Consider the following 18,764-nt stretch of genomic DNA (forward strand, 5'->3'; position numbering starts at 1 on the left):
AAATAGAGGAATATGCAATAAGATGTGTTGAGCACTTCTTGGAAATTTAAATCCCCAAATCCCAAAATATGGTTTCATTTCAATCTTCAGATGGAATTGAATCCAGATAGAACTGAATCCAGATCATATTTAACATGTCAGTAGTTTGAATATAGTTTCACTTATCAGAACTGTCCACATATGTTTCCTTGTACTGTATTTCTCATGGCTTTACACCCCAGACAGATGGACAAATCTGAATAGGTTTTAAATGACTTCTAATGTTGTACAGTCACATGCTTTAGTTACATTTCTTTCCTATAATCAACATACAGTATGGTGACTGAAGTGAGACCCAAGACTGAGGCTAATTCCAACAGTATCTGGCTAGGAAATACTTTGCAATAGAGCTGCAAACCAGGTCAGAGGTCTTGCCCTTGTGTGAACATAATGAGAAACAAAAGACAAAAGGTTTTCAGTTTATGTCAAGAAACCAATATCTTTAATGAGCAACAGAAGGCAACCGACTCTCCTAAAACGTACACATGCTTTTACAACAGTACTTGATCAAACACCACTTTTCTTCTAAGGATTCTCCCTCCTCCTGAAATGGGCCTTTTGCTAGCACTCATTTTTCCTCATGACACCCAAGTCAGACATTGCCCTTGCAGACAGGCGAGTAAAAGATGGCTTGGCCCCTTAGGACTGTTGCCATGGTTCCCTGGTTGTCTTCCTGTTTCCCTGGCCTACTCAGTTTCTATAGAATGATGTAGCAGAGCATGCATATAATTATAAACTGTTGCATAAACAGCCATGAAATCCTGTGAGTTGCAACCTGTTCGCAATGCTTTTCGTTTTTAAGGACTGAACACTATACTAATCGTCAGTGTGAACAGGAATGAGAAGACAAAATGTGTTCGTAAGTAATTGTGTAAACCATTTCACTCCACACGTTTTAAAGAGACAAAAACAGTGGCTTTGAAGCAGTTGAGATCCTTTTTGTTCTGTACAGATGTACAAATTCATCAGAAGAGAGCAGGTTCGGACTTCAAGTAACAACTCTTTCCCTCCCACCCTGCTATTCCCAACAATAACATGACAAAACCAACTATCTACTCTTGTTGCATGGTAACAGCTGTACAGTACACTGATAATTAAGAGTGGGGGGAAAAGGGAGGATTCTGGGATGCATTATCTGCCAGATCTGCTACCCTGTTTAAAGTCTGTTTCTCCAGTCAGTTTTAAAGAGTGCATTAGAGGGCTTGCATGACCCAAACTAAAACACTGCTTCATCTCGTGAATTATGTGGATTGGCAGCCATCGGCCAAACTCCTGCAAAAGGTCACAAGCCACAAGAGAAGCCTCACTAGTGACTCAGAATATAGACTTATCTAAGACCTCAATTCTATTGCTTTCCCCACAGCTGCTGCCCTTGAATCTGTAGGAACAGCAGATTCTCCCTGCCAAATGTAAAGAGGGTATCTGTGGGTTCATGACTGTGTGGATAAACTGCTTGTGATTTAAGGTCTAAAAGAGATAACTGCATCAGCAAAATAATTCAGATTAAGACGCTGCAGATGCATAACAATGAGTTTTTAGTAATGAGCACTTCCTGCATCTCACCCAGGTGACTGTCCTAAGTCTCAGCTCTTTGTACTGTAGCTATTTGCAGCAAATGCAAATGCAGCAAATCTGTTTTAATGTAACAATCCAGATCCCCTCAAGAACACATTTCCCCTGCTAGTCAACAAAATGTTTAAAATAGTCCTGGTAAACTTAACCTAAGATGCTTAGAAGTGTTCATTCCCAGCCTGGTTCTAGAGATGTCAGTCACTGGGTTTGCAATTGTGTTGATCTGAATTGGTCTTTTCAACTGCGAGTTCCCTGCCTGGAGAATGACACAGAATGTGAGTTCCTCGCAAGTGAAGCACTTTAAGGAGGTGCAAAATCACTTTCTTCAGCTTGGTTTAATATGCAGGAACCTTTTAAGTGGAATAATTCTGTTTAACTGGGTACACCATGCCTTAGCAGGGACTGTCCTATGGATGAAACTTTAAACTTTAAACTGAGGTCCACAACTGAGGTCCACAATAACTGGACATAGCACTTTTCCAAAACTTTTCCGTGTTCTGGTTAAATTCTACTCTGGGCTTTCACAATCTGGCCTTGCGTGATTTCCCCCTTCAAATTTCCCTAATTCAATTCATTTCTCACACCTCCACCTGATCTGTCATGTAGTGGGGCTGCTGCTTTATTATGACCTCTGCACTTCAGTGGCAGATAAATACCCTTCTGTATGTAATTGGGGATTCTTCAGGGTGAAAAGTGCTACAGTATATAAATAGAAGGAACTGTAAGAATCACTTAGACTCACATTTGATGTTCTGAACTGTTCAGCATTGGGTTTTTCTGTCTATCCCTTTTATTGAATTCAGTTTTATTTCATGATGGATCTTGGAATTGTGCCCCTGAAAGGTGAGAAGTTAAATATTAATTTATGCAGCAGGGTTAATAAGGCTGGTCTGGGACGTCTGACCTGTCATTTATTCTTGGCTACTCAGTGCTCCTTGATCAACGTTTCAGAACTACTTCAGCCTTTGAATTTTCAGTAACAATTTGATGATATTAACTACTTTTTAAGGTCACAGAGAATCCTCATTGGAGGACCTGTCAGTGGCTTATCAGTAAAGAACAGCGGTAGCTGTTATCTGCCACTCTCTGCTCGTGGAAGATGTCCTGAAGATGAAAGTACTTCTGTCCTTTAGCTATTCCCTAGTGCCTGTGCCTGACTTCAGGAATTGCTTGTACTAATTCTGCTTTCTCCTGTCACCATCGGGGTTCAATGCAACCCATCTCTTTCACTTCTCAGTCTGACACTCTCCCTCACCACCCCCACAGCAAAAATTCCCCAAAGTGGGAATACTTTAACCAGAAGTAACCACCTCCCACTTCCATATTTAAACCAGCACTTCCCTTAAATCTCCCCATCTTAACATGCCCTTTGTTTAAAGAGTTTACTCCCAATTCTGCAAATGATCCACTGTACAGATCCCTCATTAAACCTCCAAAGAAGGTTCATGAAGAAGATCCATCCCTGTTTCTTCCTGCCTTTTCCAAGCGAGATACTTTCTCTATAAACAAAGGACTTTCATTCTTCTACCATCTCATCAACTGCCCATTATTACATACGGTATGGCCCCTGTTTTTGAAAAAGCAGCTGTGATTCACTTAACCTCGCTCCTCACTCTGACCCCTGTACCACTCTACGACAGATGAGAACAATGCATCTCTCTTTGGGTTTTCATTTTCAAGGACAAAAAATGCCTTTGTACTCTTTTTTTTTCCAGCCATGTAGTAGAAATGAAAAAGGCCAATTAGTAGATTTTCATCTGTAACCCCAGATGTAGATCTGATTTGAGGTGTTTGAAGTGTTTAAATTAAAAGCTTAACCCCCTGCATAACTGCTGTTGTGCAGCTTAGGGCTTCCATGAGCAGATGTAAGTAAATCGCAATACCATCAAAGAGGAGAAAGCCAAATGTGTTGGAGGTGAGGGTGGAATGGAAATGGCCCATGTACCATGCTTGCTGTACTTAGTTCTGTTATGTGTGACAGCACAGTTTGCCCGTCCTAGCCTGTGCTTGCTTTTCCATGATGCGGTGTAACAGAATATGTGTCTGTGAATCTAGGTCTGAAGCGCCTCTCATTTTACAAGTCTCTCCCACCACCAGCAAGTGTGCCTCTCTCCAGATTCCTGCGTTTTTTTTTTCTTGAGAAGCAATGTCACGCAAAATGAATGAAGACGTCCCACGCCAAATCCCCGTTGAGAACACAACCACATTTTCCCAGAAAAAAAAACACAAAAAAGGGAACTTCCATTCCGCCTACAATGAATGGGACTACAACAACCATTTTCCCTACTGCTAGATCCAACACAACCCTGAGAAACAACAGCAATACAATTCAATTCATGACTATTCTAAATTAACTACACTAAATAATAAATAAATAAGAATAATTAATGTCAGCTGCATACAGGGTACCTGCAGTAATGCTGGTTCCAGCATCCTAGTCTTTTTACTTGACTTTTAACAATGTTCCATTCAAACAAAAAGCTATTTTATCGCAAAGAAGGCAAAAGAAAGCGTCAAGTCACAGAAGTGAGGAAAGGCCCGCGATATCAGGAGCATGAAACCATGTCATGATCTCTTTAGAAACAAGGGTGTACTCCATAATGACAATGCAGAACAACTCCCCACAATCAGCTATGAAATGGTGCAGTAGAAGAGCTCTCTCTTTTTTTTTTTATTTTGTGCGACCGCTACATATTGACTCACATTCAATATATTCATCACTCAGGAGACTGCTAAAAAATCCAAAATAAATCAAATGGTCCGTGTGTGAAGGAACTCCTTACAGAAACACTGATTCTGATAAAATAAACCACTGTTGAAACCTTAAACAGTTCACTGCATGACAGAAGAGAGCACAAACAGAAAGGTCATTCTAAGAACAACATATTAATCGTTTACACTGTAATAATTATAATTTCACCATGACAAACACCAGACAGTAAGAGTAAGCTAACACTGGTGTTGTTTTCTTCCGCTTTTAACAAATCAAATACAGAACTGCATGTCACTAAGCAACGTCCATAACAGATCAATTTATTGTTAACAATCACTGATTTGGTATAGCGTACTTCAGCAAATGGAAAAAAAAAGAAACTCATAATAAAAAGGAAATAAAAAATCAGTTTGAAGTCTAGTCATTTCTTGTTCATAGGAATACATAACACCTACAGTATAAGTTAATAAAGTCAAGCTACCTTACATAAATACGTCACCAGCATGCACAATATTGTATTATCGAGAATATTGGAGCAGGAATCGTCTTACACTGAGGAAACAGTATAATAGGCAAGTGCATTTCTTTTTAAGAATAAAAAAACAAAACAAATAAAAACAAACCACAAACCTCAAAGCTGCTTTAAGATCTATTCCCATTTAACACATCAGTTTTCTGCCTTCAGTGTTACCTTAACGCCCCCAAAGAGCTCATGGTTCCAGTAAATGCTTGACCTTGTTCCGTGGCCACACATTATCATCATTTGGACAATTTTCTCTGTGTTCTTTGCCAGAATTCCCTCGATAATGGCTTTCAGTCTTAAGGGTTAACAACACGTTAGATCGGCATGCAAGGGGAAAGAAGATTTACCATATCCTCCCTGTGCACCTGCTGTAGGTCATCACTACCATGTTGGCTAGTTACCGATGAGTCATGTTTCCAAGTTTAAACTAAGGTGGAGACTTCCTTCTTTTTAGAATTCGGTGCACACGTGTGTTAGTGCGCCTTCGAAAGGGTACTAATATTCAGATGTGCTGGGTGTTCCTGGAAGTACTCTCTGAACAGGTCAAAGGGAGTCCCTTCTTCAAGCTTACTGGAACCATTGCAAACTATGTTTTGAGGCTTTCACATTCACGTTTTTGCTCTATCTTGCTATCTTTCACATCATCAGCCCCCCCCCCTAAAGTTAAATAAGCAGCTCCACGTTGTTTGTACTACGAGAACAGTCCAGATGCCAGTGTGAGGCTGCCATTCCAATCCAACAACAGCCACTTTTTTTTGACTGACCGACCTTTTCCTCTAAGTGGTGTTTTGGCAAATGTCGAAGAGGCGATCAAGAAGGAGGAGGGTGGTTTTTTTTTCTATTTTTTTTTTAACTACTGGAAGGTTCCCCCCCTCCCCCCAACCCTCTTTTATCTTTAAACTTGTGGAAAAATAAAGACTGCTTGCGGTAGTAGCATCAGCTAAGCGGCTGCCCAGTCCACCGGCTTTTAATTGTTGCCCTCCCCTCCGTCGTCGTCCTGCTGGTCGCTTGTCCACAGTGTCAAGTTGTCTCGCAGGAGCTGCATGATGAGTGTGGAGTCTTTGTAGGAGTCCTCGTTCAGGGTGTCCAGCTCGGCGATGGCGTCGTCGAAGGCGGTCTTGGCCAGGTGGCAGGCCTGCTCGGGCGCGTTCTGGATCTCGTAGTAGAAGACGGAGTAGTTGAGGGCCAGGCCCAGGCGGATGGGGTGGGTGGGCTGCATGTGCTCCTTGCTGATCTCGTGGGCCTCGCTGTAGGCCTTCTCGGAGGACTCCACCACGGTGGCGCGCTTCTCGCCCGTCGCCACCTCGGCCAGGTAGCGGTAGTAGTCGCCCTTCATCTTCAGGTAGAAGACCTTGCTCTCGTACTGCGTCTCGCTGCAGTTCTTGATCAGGAAGTTGTCCAGCAGGTTGAGCACATCCTGGCACACGGCCTCCAGCTCCTTCTCGATCTTCTCGCGGTACGCCCGCACCATCTCGATCTTCTTCTCGTTGCCATCCGCCGAGGTCTTCTGCTCGATGCTGCTGATCACGCGCCAGGAGGACCGCCGCGCGCCCACCACGTTCTTGTAGGCCACTGAGAGCAGGTTCCTCTCCTCGTTGGACAGGGCCTCGTTCAGCTCTGTCACCTGGAAGGCAGAGGACAAGGGAGGATGAGGCGTGGGCCATTCAGATAATCCAAGCTTCCTCATCCGATTCAATCTAGAAATGAAATAAAATACTGCCATGCTCCAGCGACTCATAGTACAGTAGATCTAGTACCAAGGTACTTTTTGTTGTTACACAGATTAAGCCACACCTTCATTCACAATGCAAAGAGCAACTTTTGTCTTTGGGAACCTACAGTAAGATCATTGACGCCCAAATTAAAAATAAAAATATATTCAATAAAAATTACTCTTTCCCTCCTTAATATGTGGTATACCAAACCTCAACCTGAAATAAACTACCATTGTAGTTTGCATCCACTGACATGTAAAATCCAGAAAATATTTAAAATCTTAGAACCCATAGGACAGATGCTGAAATGAGCGAGCACGCTTGGTAAAGCAAAGATTAACACCTTTGCAAAGAGACAAAATGAAGAAAAACAGGTTAAATCCGATGATACCGTGTTAAAGCTCAGTATAAATGTGTGAAACAGTTTAAGCAAGGATAAATGATTTTTAATGAAAGTATAGGTTTGGCACAGCAATGCTGACCTTGGCAGAACTACAGCAGACGCTAAACTGGCACACCCTCCCCGAAACTGTGAAACTGCAACATCATTTACTGGGACTGAGACAAACGCCCTTCAGCCTTACTGACAGAACAATACACAGCTCACTTGTACACACAGAAGTGTGCCTAATCTGAGCCCATGAGGCTTCACACCAAATTACAAATATCCCCATTAAAAGCACGTTTATAAACCTTCAGAAGTGACATATTAGGAAATCGGTGTATGTCTGCCTTTTCAGAGAGTTCTAACGACACTTACAAATAAAAAAAAAACTTCTACCGTGAAATGTGGACATCTAGATGATAGATTATGACATGCTTGCTGAAGACTGCAAGATAGACATTTTATTTATTTTTCATTTTATTCAGAAAAGCATTTCAAACCCACTTGTGGATCAAAGTGATGGGACATACCACAGAATGCCATGGATTAAAGAGGGCAACCATGTTATGTTCTAAATTTAGTACACTTAGTCAAACTTACAGCTACACACAGCAATCACTACCCTAGGGCTATCTCCATTATAAAGTTTACTTGCTAGACTACAGTACGTATGTGCAGGCAGTACTGTTAAGTTCCGGTTCATTAAAAGCAAGTATGTTAGACTTATTTTGTAGATTTTACTTATTTTATTATTACAATAGTAAGGATTTCTAAAATTACATTGCCAAATATACTTACATTTCCACCTAAAAGAACACACCTCTTCCTATTCCATTTTTTTACCAAACCTTTTGCTTTTTGTACACTATTTTTAATACAAAAACAAGAAAAAAAGGCATTTCCATCTTCACGGCAGTACCTAAATGGTAGGGATAAGCTTATAAAATTATCTTCTTCTTTTGCAATTGTTGGGGGGCTGATATTCAATTACATAGGTCTGATTGTATTTCCTGTGGTGAGAATAGGAAATAGAAATGGAATAACTAAGACAGTTTACCAACTGAGCTCAACAAAAGTGGGTCTCTAGGATCTATTAAGTCATAAATTGTTTGATGTTATTTTTACTCGAAATGTCAAAACGGGCTGCCATTGCTTTTACAGTTATAAAGAGCAATTTGTGAAATAAGGTACAACCTTTCTCCTGCCCCTACAACTAAGCATTGGATGAAGCCCTCAGCTTTGGCATAGCCTCAACTAGAGTGAAATTTTAGTTTTGGCATGGTATTTCAAAAGCTCTCTCACACTGTATATTAAATGCTCCAAATCTGATTAATGATCTACATCTGGTTGTTCCATATGGGGGTTCTTGAGAATGCTTTGTTTCTAATTCATATAGGGTGCTACAATCATTTAAAGTGCCAAAAAACAACAAATCTGTCTAATCTTGTTCACTGAAAAAGACTGTTGCTCATGATTCATAAAACATAATGGGCTATTATCATATAAGAGAACTGTCATACAAATTTCTCCCTGCCTTCTCATACAGACAGTGAGAAATCTGCTTTCTCTCAATACTCTGAAAACAATAGAATTAGGCCAAACAATAGCACATCGAAATTGCTTTGTCTTAATCAAAAAGGACCTTCTAGACAAGAACATGGTTTTATTCACTCAAAAAGTAGTGTTGATAGCCGCAACCTTAGCAAAATGAATGGTATTTTTTCAGGAATCTGGAGGCAAGAGCAAAACTGATCTACAATGCCTTAGTTATCCTTTCTTTGTTGCATGTGAGACTGCAATGGCTGCAGGCATTTTTTTGTAGACATATGTTTTAAGACATATAAAGGGCTAGTTCCATATTTAAGGATCCAATGGATCAAAGCAAGCTGGTGTTAATAAATGGCATAAAAAGCACAGTCTTTGCAAATTCTGGAAAGGAGAAGTTGCATTGAAACCTGGTGATGTACAGTACAGTAAGAGGTCGTCACTCAGTCTCACTGACAACTAAAGGCTCACACAGAACATGTAAACTGCTGCTCTGCAGAAGCACGGCACCTCCAGAGAGACTCCAGTCTCTGATCCCCGCTTTCCTGCAGTGTGTAAAATCGTTCTCTCTACTTTCATTTGACAGCTACTATAGAATGCAAGGGGGCTGCCTTTCCATTCTGTGCCTAATCTGTTCTCATTTTCACCGCCATTCTAAATCTGTGTCCTTTAACTCTCTCAAGTCTCTGGATTTAGGTCTGGCCTGTCTGAGTCAAATGGGTATGTCCTTCTACAACAGGCTATCCTTCCTCTAGTGCCACCTGCCTTTTCTGTAGGTTATACTGTTATTCCTTGCTTTACCATTTACCTGCCTTTCGGATGATAACGCACTCATTGGTGCACGAGGGAGTAAACTCTTTGTTTCTAAAGAACAACAGCAGAGTACAGTCATGTGAAATATTTTAATATCATTCTGCTGAAAGCTAAGACCATATTGAACTAAAAATGGACAGTCTACTGCCTGCTAGGCCATTTGAATATTATAATTTTACATATTTAAATGAGCTACTTCAATTCCCAATTTCTGGAATTGCCACAGCCATCTTATGCAGAGATCGATCTGTCAATGTCTTGTTACAAGCGATTGTAAAAATAAAAAGAGCATAGCTCCACTGCATGAAAAAAGTGTCCAAATTTCTCCCTTCAATCTTCCATGCATCTTCTTCGAGCGCACCCATGAAGCCAACTACCAGGATCATTTCTTGGTAGTTGCAACCGGCAACAAATACACAAACCAGCATTTCAGTTACAAACAAGGAATAATTGAGCTCGTGAAGGCTCAAGTCATTCTGCGCTTCACACCAACAATAATTAAGCTTCCTTTTGTTCCAACAGTATTGAAGTGTTGAAATTATACACTCAGTTTGATTTTTTTTCTTCCTACCCGCTATACGCCTAGACCTACTGAAGCTGGTGAGAAGCAATTTATCATGTGCAGTCCCCAGTTGCCATGGAAACAAAGCAATCCGCTCATTTAGTGCTCAAGTCTGGCTCCACAGCTGTCAGGAAGGCAGCCAGGGCCCACATGCCAGAGACAGGGAAAGGGCCATCAATGAAGAGCAAGGAGGGAGGGACAGGAGACGTGTGCGCTGGGCCGGCGGCGTGTGGGTTCTCCCCGCTAGGAGGGGCTCTCCCCTGGAATCGCAGGCCTCCAGCCTGGCAGCAGCCGTCCTCGGCGGAACCATCTGGCTGCGGATTTGAGAAACGCGGCTTCCGGCCGGTACACTTGACCGCCCGGCGGCTGTCCGCCCAACTTAAGAAAAAAACAACAAAGCCGACTGAAGGGATCATTCATCAAAGACATCACAGAACACGACTCTCTGCACTGAACTCGGGAGGTTCTTACCAACTCCCACTGACCTGATTATATTACCAGTGGAACAGGTCCTCCTTACTTTCATACTAGTGGCTTTTTTTCCCCCAGTAGTGTTTAAATCTGGGAGGCACTGTGGCAGCTGACTCTCCTGCACTGCCCTCTTGCAGGGGACGTTGCTGAACTGTTTCCGATGCTGAAGCAGTTTGTCCTGAGTAAATTCGCCCTCCCCAGCCTGCTGCACTCCCCAAACTGAGGCAGCCCTTGCAGAAACTGGGGGGTTTGGCGATGGCAGTGGGGGATTCTTTTAGAACTGCGAGTCCCGCCCTGGTACAGCAACGAAAGGTGCACCAAATACTGACACCATCCCCACTGTTCGGTGGTCTTTCTAGTCAGAAATCTGAACCTCTTGTCACACCCAAATCAATACTGAAATACACAGAGCCTGCAGGCGGTATGACCTACAGGCCTACAGCCCGCAGGCGTTAAAGATCCTGCACCCACTTGTGTTCTGTGTTCCTCTCAGAAACTGGAATGTACCCGGCTTCCCCTTTTCCAGAGTTAAACCTGCTTGGGGAGACAAATCGGAAACAACTTATCTGGAATGAACAGGCACAGTCAATAAGGCAATCAAGGCCCGGCCATTAGAGACGGATTTCCTGTGTGCCATGATTAAAAATTAACTACTGCAGACTGCAGTCCCCCCTTCTTGTGGATTGGGATCATTAGCACTTATCAGGTTATTGCTACTGGTTAAAAACTTTGAGCACTACACTCTTGCACACTGGGCAACCTATCATTCCAACGTCTGGTAAATGCTGCTGTTTAAAGATCACGTGATGGCCGTGGGGGTGGGGGTGGGGTCTCTCCAGTAAGTCACATGATTCTGACAGCCAATCACAGGCCAGGAGCAATCCTGCCTGGATGGGTCACCTGCTTCTCTGCTGTCAGCCAAGTGAGTGAGCCTGTATCTCGCGTCTCTTGACATACAATACGGATGACAAATTCACATTTTTGTCAAACAGATCTATTTGAAAATACTGCTGCCAGTTTTAATTGATTGTAATGAATGCGTAGCCCATTATCTTACAAAATAAACCATAAGTAGTCCTATTTTAAATCAGTGAGGAACTTGCTCTCAGAGCATATTTTCTGATTGACAGTTTCCCTGCTTGATTCTTATGCAGTCTCTCATCAAAATGCTTTGATTTTTGTGCCCAATCCACATGAGCCATTTACTCACTTTTCAAGGGCACCGGCACAGCATCATTTTCCACTAATGGAGGTTAGAGCGTTCTGAGTGCTAGTGAGTAGTGTAATAGATCTGGGGGGAAAAAAGTGGACCAAAACCACAACACGGCTCTGCTGCAGAATTTTCTTCCTTTGTTCCTGGTCTCACGACCGAGTGTTTGACACTGTCCTATTTCTGAAAAACTGGGAATGTAGCCCAAGATACTGCAGGGTCCAGTCAGTGAAAACGGCAGATTAGCGACTTGGATTTTGGTGGCGACACCCATTGAAGAATGGACATCTGATGTCTGCAGACGCACAGCTAGGAATCTGGGGCGTGGGGGTGGGGCTCCTAAGTATAGCAGCACGGTACACAGAGAGCAGATGAAAAGCCCAGTCCTGTCTTCTAAGCCCAGCCCAGTCTAAAGAGCACAAAGTGCTACATACTACACGCACAGGGCTGTCTCCCCTGATAAGCTGATGTGACCTGCCCAAGCAGCTACCCAGTAATGCTGTGCGTGACGCCTTCTGTCACAGGAATAATGACTGTGGACTCAACCAAGGGGAAAGGAGCACTCAAGTGGCCCTATAGCGTTATATAACCGCAAATGACTGCAGTTTCTCAATGAACGGCTTTCCTTACAGCTTGCAGGCTTCTAAAAATAAAACACCTAAAGGGTCTGCAGCTCAAAGAGCATGAAACAATAGCAAAAAAATGAATGACTGGTGCCTCTTGTAGTAAGTAGCTTAAAAATGGATTTTTAAGGACTGTACTTAGAGGAATGAACCCCTCTCCCCATCTGAGCTGCGCACTCCATGACCACAATATTGGATGTTACGTTGTTATTTATTAGATACGGGCTTCAATATCAACTCAAGGCCCCAGGGGAACCGTGCCGGCGAGCAGAGCCATCAGTTTCTCAGCTCCTGCCGGTAATTCAAACACACCTCAGCGAACAGCTACAGCAGCCAGTCAGATTCACCATGTTCTCTGGTACAGCTTAACATGGTTCTTTAAAAGACCCTGCAGTTCGAGGTTTTCAGCAATATAGATTGGAGCTACAAGCCTGGTTAGAGACCCTGCAGATACAACAGCATTTGAGGATGTGTGCCACATTACTATATGTACTAAATGATAATGCCTAGATGGTACAGTTAGAAATCCAGGTTCTGATTGAAAATCATCAAGAATGTGTCCAGGGGAAAAAACTTCCCCATTTCCCCCCTCCCAAAAAAGTCTGAAGACATATTTTGTTTTGGGCTTTGATGTTTTATTCAATGGGAGCTTTAAAAATGTGTGGTCTGAACATCTAAAATTAATGTTCTGATTTGCAGTTTCTCAGGAATCAAGGTTTTTTTTCCCCTTTTGCTTCAGACAAGGCAAAGGAAATCCATTACTAAAGGAAGAGGTGACTGATATTTTTTTCTTTTGTAAGCGGTATGTCTCTGCTCCCAGTTCTGCCAATGTCACATTATCTACACAACATTTTCAGGGAAATGACATTATCGTGCTCAAGAGGCTGCTTGTGAGCCATTCTGACGTCACTGTGATGAAGGACAGGACACATCAAGCACGGAGAAACGACTTTAGCCAACACAGCTAGGGGATAATTAAGAATGATTCAGGATACCAAGACAAGCCATGGAACAAACAGACAAATAAGCATTTACGGAAATTCAACAACTAGGAAGAAAGCGGTATACTATTTACTTATTATAAAAGCTGCAAAGCTTTAATCTGACATAAGAAAATCCCCCCACAATTGCAATACATCTTCATATTACTGTACATGACAAGGTGACCACAGTCTTCCGAGCTACACTCCCCTTGCTCTGAGCTGCACAGCTGATAGAGGTAAGCAAGACTAACTGACTGTATCATAATAACAGAGCATTAACTCTTGGCTTAAGGACTACAGGATCATGGACACTTAGCTAATATGTAACAAAGTCCATAGACTTTGCAATGCCATGTTGCTTGGCCATATGTTTGTCGAATGATTCAGCTACAAAATGGTGGTCATTCATCTGCCTTTAGTAGCAATGTTTATCAATGGAATAACGTGTTATTAGAGTTAGCACGTCAGCGACCCAAGGGCTAGAAAAGAAATGTGTGCGTGGCACTTTGAGGCTGAGACATGGAGGACAGTCCCACTGAGATCGTCTTCCCAAATCAATTTAACTGACTCCTTACTGCCCCGCCCTCGTTTTCTAAAGCTGCAGCCTTGAAATGGAAGGTAATTCCAAGGAAAGGGGTTGAAAGACTTCACAAGCTGAACCCCTTTATACCTCCAGTGATTGAGGTGTGTAATGCGCGTCTTTAACATGTCCAAAGTCAAATCTGAAAAAGGCTGTGTGGGACCTTGCTTTTGAAATATGCCAATCCTATTTTCATGCTCTAAACCACTTTCTGGATATCTGGATAGCCAGTGAGTTTGGCAAGGAAGAGAACGAGGTTTTAACTGTGATACCAAATCAACGTCAGTCGAAAAGCACCTGTCAGTCGGTATCTGAATGAATTATAACTGGATACAACAGACCCACGCAGATAAATACAGAATGAAGAACTGAACCCTGTGGCCTGTGCTGTTACGTACAGGAAATGTACAACAGCCCCCTTTTTCTGAAAGGAGGCACATGCTGAAACCTACTTCCATGTACACTTTAACAACCTTGATCCTGTTTGCTTTTTAGAATGAAAATCTAATCATGATAGTATGTAAACTATAAGGATCATGTAAAATTGTATTTCTCTACATAACCATTTCATTAAACATTTTCGGTATAACTGCCTGCATAAGAACGTGTTAGTAAATTCTATTTGTTGTAACATATACTCAGTAATTTATAGTGTGAGACTATCCAAATGCATCAGGAAAATACCTAAACTCAAACGGTTCATGTTCATGTCCATCTACGCGCGCTTGGAGCGAATCAGGTCATTTTCACCTGTATTTCAACATTAAGTTCAATGTTGTTTTTCCGAGGTGTCACCTACTGTAACAGCACAAACACTGTAACCAGCGATAGGAGACACGAGTGTAGGCTTTGCTGTCGTGCTGAACAGTGGCCACTACTGCAGAGACCAGGGATTCCCCTCAGCCGAGGGGCGAGGCGCTGGACACACCCCTCTACCGCAGTGCCAGCCCAGGGGCTGCAGGAGTCCCTCGGACAAACACCGAGCCTCCCGGATCCTTCCCGGTTAGGCGCCCTAAAAAGCACGCCGGCCGGAAGAGGGAAGCACCGAAAGCGGTTTGAGCTCGTCGGCAAAACGGGGCTCCTGCGTTGGTAAGGGCAATCGAATTGCACGCTGCCGCGCCGCCCGACACGGTGTCCTCTGGGCTTCCCGACACGGGACGCAGGTCAACACCATTTTAAAAAACAGCCACCACCCCCCCCCCCACTGGTAACGGGGCTGGGCAGGGCCGCCAAGAGCAGACGCCCTGCTCCCAATGACTGTACACTTTCGTCACGCAACGAGCGTCGTGTCCAATCGGCGGCGTGAGCGACTGCGCTCCCGTTCAGCATCGCCTCACGCCCGTGCATCTTCGCCGCTTTTTAATTGAAAGCCTTAAAATACGCGAAAATTAGACACGCGCCCCCTGACACCTAATGCATTGGAGGGATGTGACGGATTCTGGGGATATTTTAAAACGTGTGTGCGCGCATCAGGGTCCAGCCACACTGAAGCCCGGCACAAACCTCTTTATGAAACATTATCTCACGGCCGCACTAATTGAGAACTGCAAACAAGTCGCAGATTTTTTTTTTTAAAAAAAAGGTTGCATAACGCATCGTGTTTCTATAACAACCGACTGCCCTCCCCTGCCTAGCTAGCTGATAGCTGAATTATTTGCCGAGGTGGGATGCGGTTTCCTGCTTTGAACCTGTAGCGTTAAAATCCGGGGGGTGGGCGTGAAGCAGCAGCCCAGAAAAGTCACCCCCGAAAATAAAAACAAAAACGGGGAGAAAAAAAAAACAGCGAAAGGTTAGAACGGTAAATGCAAACGATTCAATTCCCCCCACCCACCCAGCTACCACCACCACCTCCCTCCCCTCTGCTGGTGCTGTGCGCCTCGCCCCACGCAGTGACACGCGTGTAATAATCGCCTCCCGGTCCAGGAGAGGCAGCCTCCCAGCAGCACAGGGACCCCCCGGCGGGGCAGGACGCAGAGCGGCTCGCTGCTCGCCCTTCCCTGCAATACGGCAGCCGCAGAACATTCTGGAAGCGGCGCCGCCGCCTCCCACGTTTGCTACGCCTCAGGATCCTCTCCTGCGCTGTACTGTCATTTGATTTAGACCCCAAAACTGCCGCGGAAGGGCGGGGAACGGGGGGGTACAGCAAGTCTACAGGCGAGGCTGGTTCACAAAAAGCACCCCGGCTTCCGAGCCTGCAGTGCCGGCGTTTCTCGCACCGGGCAGCCTGACGTTTTAAATCCCCGGAGCATCGCACAGGGTTGGGCGATATGGCGGGGGGGGGGGCGGGGGGTGTTGGTGGGGGACATATAAAGACAAAAAAGTCGTGCACATCGGGAGGCAGTGCAGCTATCGCGTTGCTGACGATGCATTCAAATAAACTGCAATTTTATATCCTCGCTTCCAGCGCCCGGTATGTCCCGAGGAACACCACGTCCCGTCCTCACGCCCCACGCTGCATTTCAGATACACATACCCAGCCCCCTGCACGGACCGCGGTATTAAAAAAGCCGGATGTCTCGAAAATCTACTGTCATTTGTCTAGTGTGGTCCATCTTTTTTTTTTGTATTGTTCTGAAAGGCTGAATTAATGACAAGGGACTCAAGGCAGAGGAGGCACCGCCCCAAGATCAGAGAGTCCGCATGCGGGCACCTTTCCCGATAGCGCTCTCCTTCCCCTGACAGATGATCGCTGCTTTTACCTTTGTTTCCACGTTTCCAGCACACACCCCACGAGCATTTCTGCAGATCCTGGTGCACAATGAGATGGGACTGAATCGCGGGTCCTGATGTCAGACATTTAGAATGTAGGTGGTCTCTCAGAAATCTGACATTTCTAATGGTTTCTGGCCTTTCACGGTGCCAAGATGACAATCCTACACTTCACACCCAGATTGTGCTGCCACTAAAAGCTTTTAACCCGCGACTGCAAGATGAAACGTTTATTTTCCAAGGCGTATGCGACATTTTTTATTTCTGGTTGAAAGATGCACAGACATGTCACTAAAGCCACACACACACACACACAAAAGATGCAGGCAGTGGGATAGCGGAACTGAGGACGTTCAGAAAATCCTGAACTGATCAGAGACGGCAGCCTGTTAAAAATAGAGAACGGCGAATTTGAAGGAGAAACTTACCGATTTCATGGCAGCTGCCATATCGTCGTATCGTTCTGCCTGCTCAGCCAGCCTGGCTTTCTGCACCAGTTGCTCGCGATCTACCATTTTTTTAAGTGTCGTTTATAGGTGCTTTTCTCTAAGTTTTAGAGGAAATGTTAAAATGTCACTTGCAATGCAGTGAAATGCGATGCGATCCGCTTGCTGCAGCTGCTCCCTGCTGTCTGCGCGTGCCGACGGGCCAACCCCCCCCCTCACCCCTCCTCCTTACACTTTCCCCACATTGCGTCATCACTCCAAAGAGGCGGGTCCCCGAGCCGTGATGTAGGAAGCCTTATTTGGGAGTCCGGACTTCCTGCGTGACAGGGCTGGAGCCAATCGCCGCCGTGCTCCCGTGTCAGGCTCGCGCTTCCTGCTCGGGCGCTGGCACACTGGGAGATGTAGTTCGTGTGGCCGAATTCCTCCTTTTCGGGAGGTGAGAAAGGAAACGCCCCGATTAAGAAATTGGCGTATTGTATTTTTGTTATTATGTGACCTTCTTTGAAATGTTTTAGGTTAGGCAAAGTGGCACACAGTTCTTCTCCTTTTAGACCCCGAAGAAAAGCTGTATAAGCTGTATTTGTACCGAATCCTGAATGCCATATGGGACAATGGTACTGTATATGCTTTATATAAGGTATGTCTGCTGCTATAGTGGGGAGAGTCTGTTGGCGATGTATGCTATTTTTATTGGCCTACTGATTTTTGAATACTGTATAATAATGAAATAAAACACGTTTAAGTGAACAGGGTATACAACTTAAAAGCATTTGTTAAGCAGGTTTTTAACACCATAAGCTTTTCAGAGAGCAAGAATGTCCAATGTCAAATGTTAGTTACAGTAATTTGCGTTTTCATTTAGAGCTAAAAGCAATTGGTAGTAACCCTGTCCCTTGCCAAGGTGTTGGAGTAAAGCATTTCACACATTCGGGTATTTAATGGGATTTGAAATTAAAATATTTGTGGTGAAAAGAAATTGGACCGGGCTTCGGTTCTGGAATTCAGGCTCTGTGTGGAGTTTGTCTCCTGTGTTCCAGGGGGTTTTCTACTGGTGCTGCGGTTTCCTCCCACAGTCCAAAGACTTGGCTCTTAGGGAAAACTAGCTCTGCTGTGTGTGTGTGTCAGTGTCTGTGTGTGCCCTGCGATGGACTGGCGTCCCACCCAGGGTGTATCCTGCTTTCCGCCAGTTGCTTGTTTGCCAGGATAAGCTCGGGCTCCCCCATGACCCTGTGTTGGATAAAGCAGTTAGAAAATGGGTGGATGGATTCAATATAAACGTTCTGTGATCTGAACAGTCAATACCCAAAATGGCTCTGTTTATGAAGACCCACGGGCAACTTCAGCTTCAGATCCACATACAGAAGCACTACACCAAACAGCGTAAAATCCCAAAGGGCCAAAGGGCCAGGCATTCAGATCTAGATGAAAGAGCGTCCAGTCTATTCCAGGAAAGCTGAAAGGATCTGGGAAAGGAATAAAAGGAGCCAGTTCTCCTCATTTCACTTGATCATGAAATGGAGATATTTAACAAAGCTTCAGGAGGGATGACAGTAACCAAGGCCTCACACACCTCTGCTACTCTAACTCGTAATTCTCCTTGATATCACTTCCTGAAAAAAGCATGAATACCCCTTAGCCTCTTCCTCTAGCTCGTATTTGTCTTTCTGCAGATCTCCTCTGCTCCGTCCCCACCTTGCAGCAACCCCATGGTTCACCTCTGAATGGGGGTCCTGTGGCCAAGGGCCTTCAAGTAGGTGAAGCCAAAGATTCTTTTTCTTAACACCTCGGTAAACATTCCCCAATGCATTCTCTTATTGGGTGATGATTTAACTCATGAGCCAGACTTTGCAATGAAATAGCAGTCACAGAAATAAA

The 18,764-nt window shown here is 44.2% G+C and overlaps 1 protein-coding gene across 1 annotated transcript; it reads right to left on the minus strand.

Moving 5' to 3' along the window:
• Window positions 1-458: 458 nt before the first annotated feature.
• ywhag1 (3-monooxygenase/tryptophan 5-monooxygenase activation protein, gamma polypeptide 1) lies at window positions 459-17,121 on the minus strand. Its single transcript, XM_088906818.1, has 2 exons — window positions 16,872-17,121; window positions 459-6,471 (listed from the first exon to the last, which is right to left on the minus strand). The coding sequence occupies exons 1-2, from the start codon at window positions 16,956-16,958 to the stop codon at window positions 5,815-5,817; spliced, it is 744 nt and encodes a 247-aa protein (XP_088762944.1). The 5' UTR covers window positions 16,959-17,121; the 3' UTR covers window positions 459-5,814.
• Between the last annotated feature and the right edge of the window lie 1,643 nt (window positions 17,122-18,764).

The sequence above is a fragment of the Atractosteus spatula genome, chromosome 27 (assembly GCF_055471065.1).
Source record: "Atractosteus spatula isolate fAtrSpa1 chromosome 27, fAtrSpa1.hap1, whole genome shotgun sequence".
Classification (NCBI taxonomy): Eukaryota; Metazoa; Chordata; class Actinopteri; order Semionotiformes; family Lepisosteidae; genus Atractosteus; species Atractosteus spatula.

Excerpts from the sequence above, each read along its gene's own strand:
- ywhag1 (XM_088906818.1), bottom strand. The coding sequence starts at position 16,958 with ATGGTAGATCGCGAGCAACTGGTGCAGAAAGCCAGGCTGGCTGAGCAG. Across the intron at positions 6,472-16,871 it reads TGGCAGCTGCCATGAAATCG|GTGACAGAGCTGAACGAGGC; the intron begins GTAAGTTTCTCC and ends TCTGCCTTCCAG.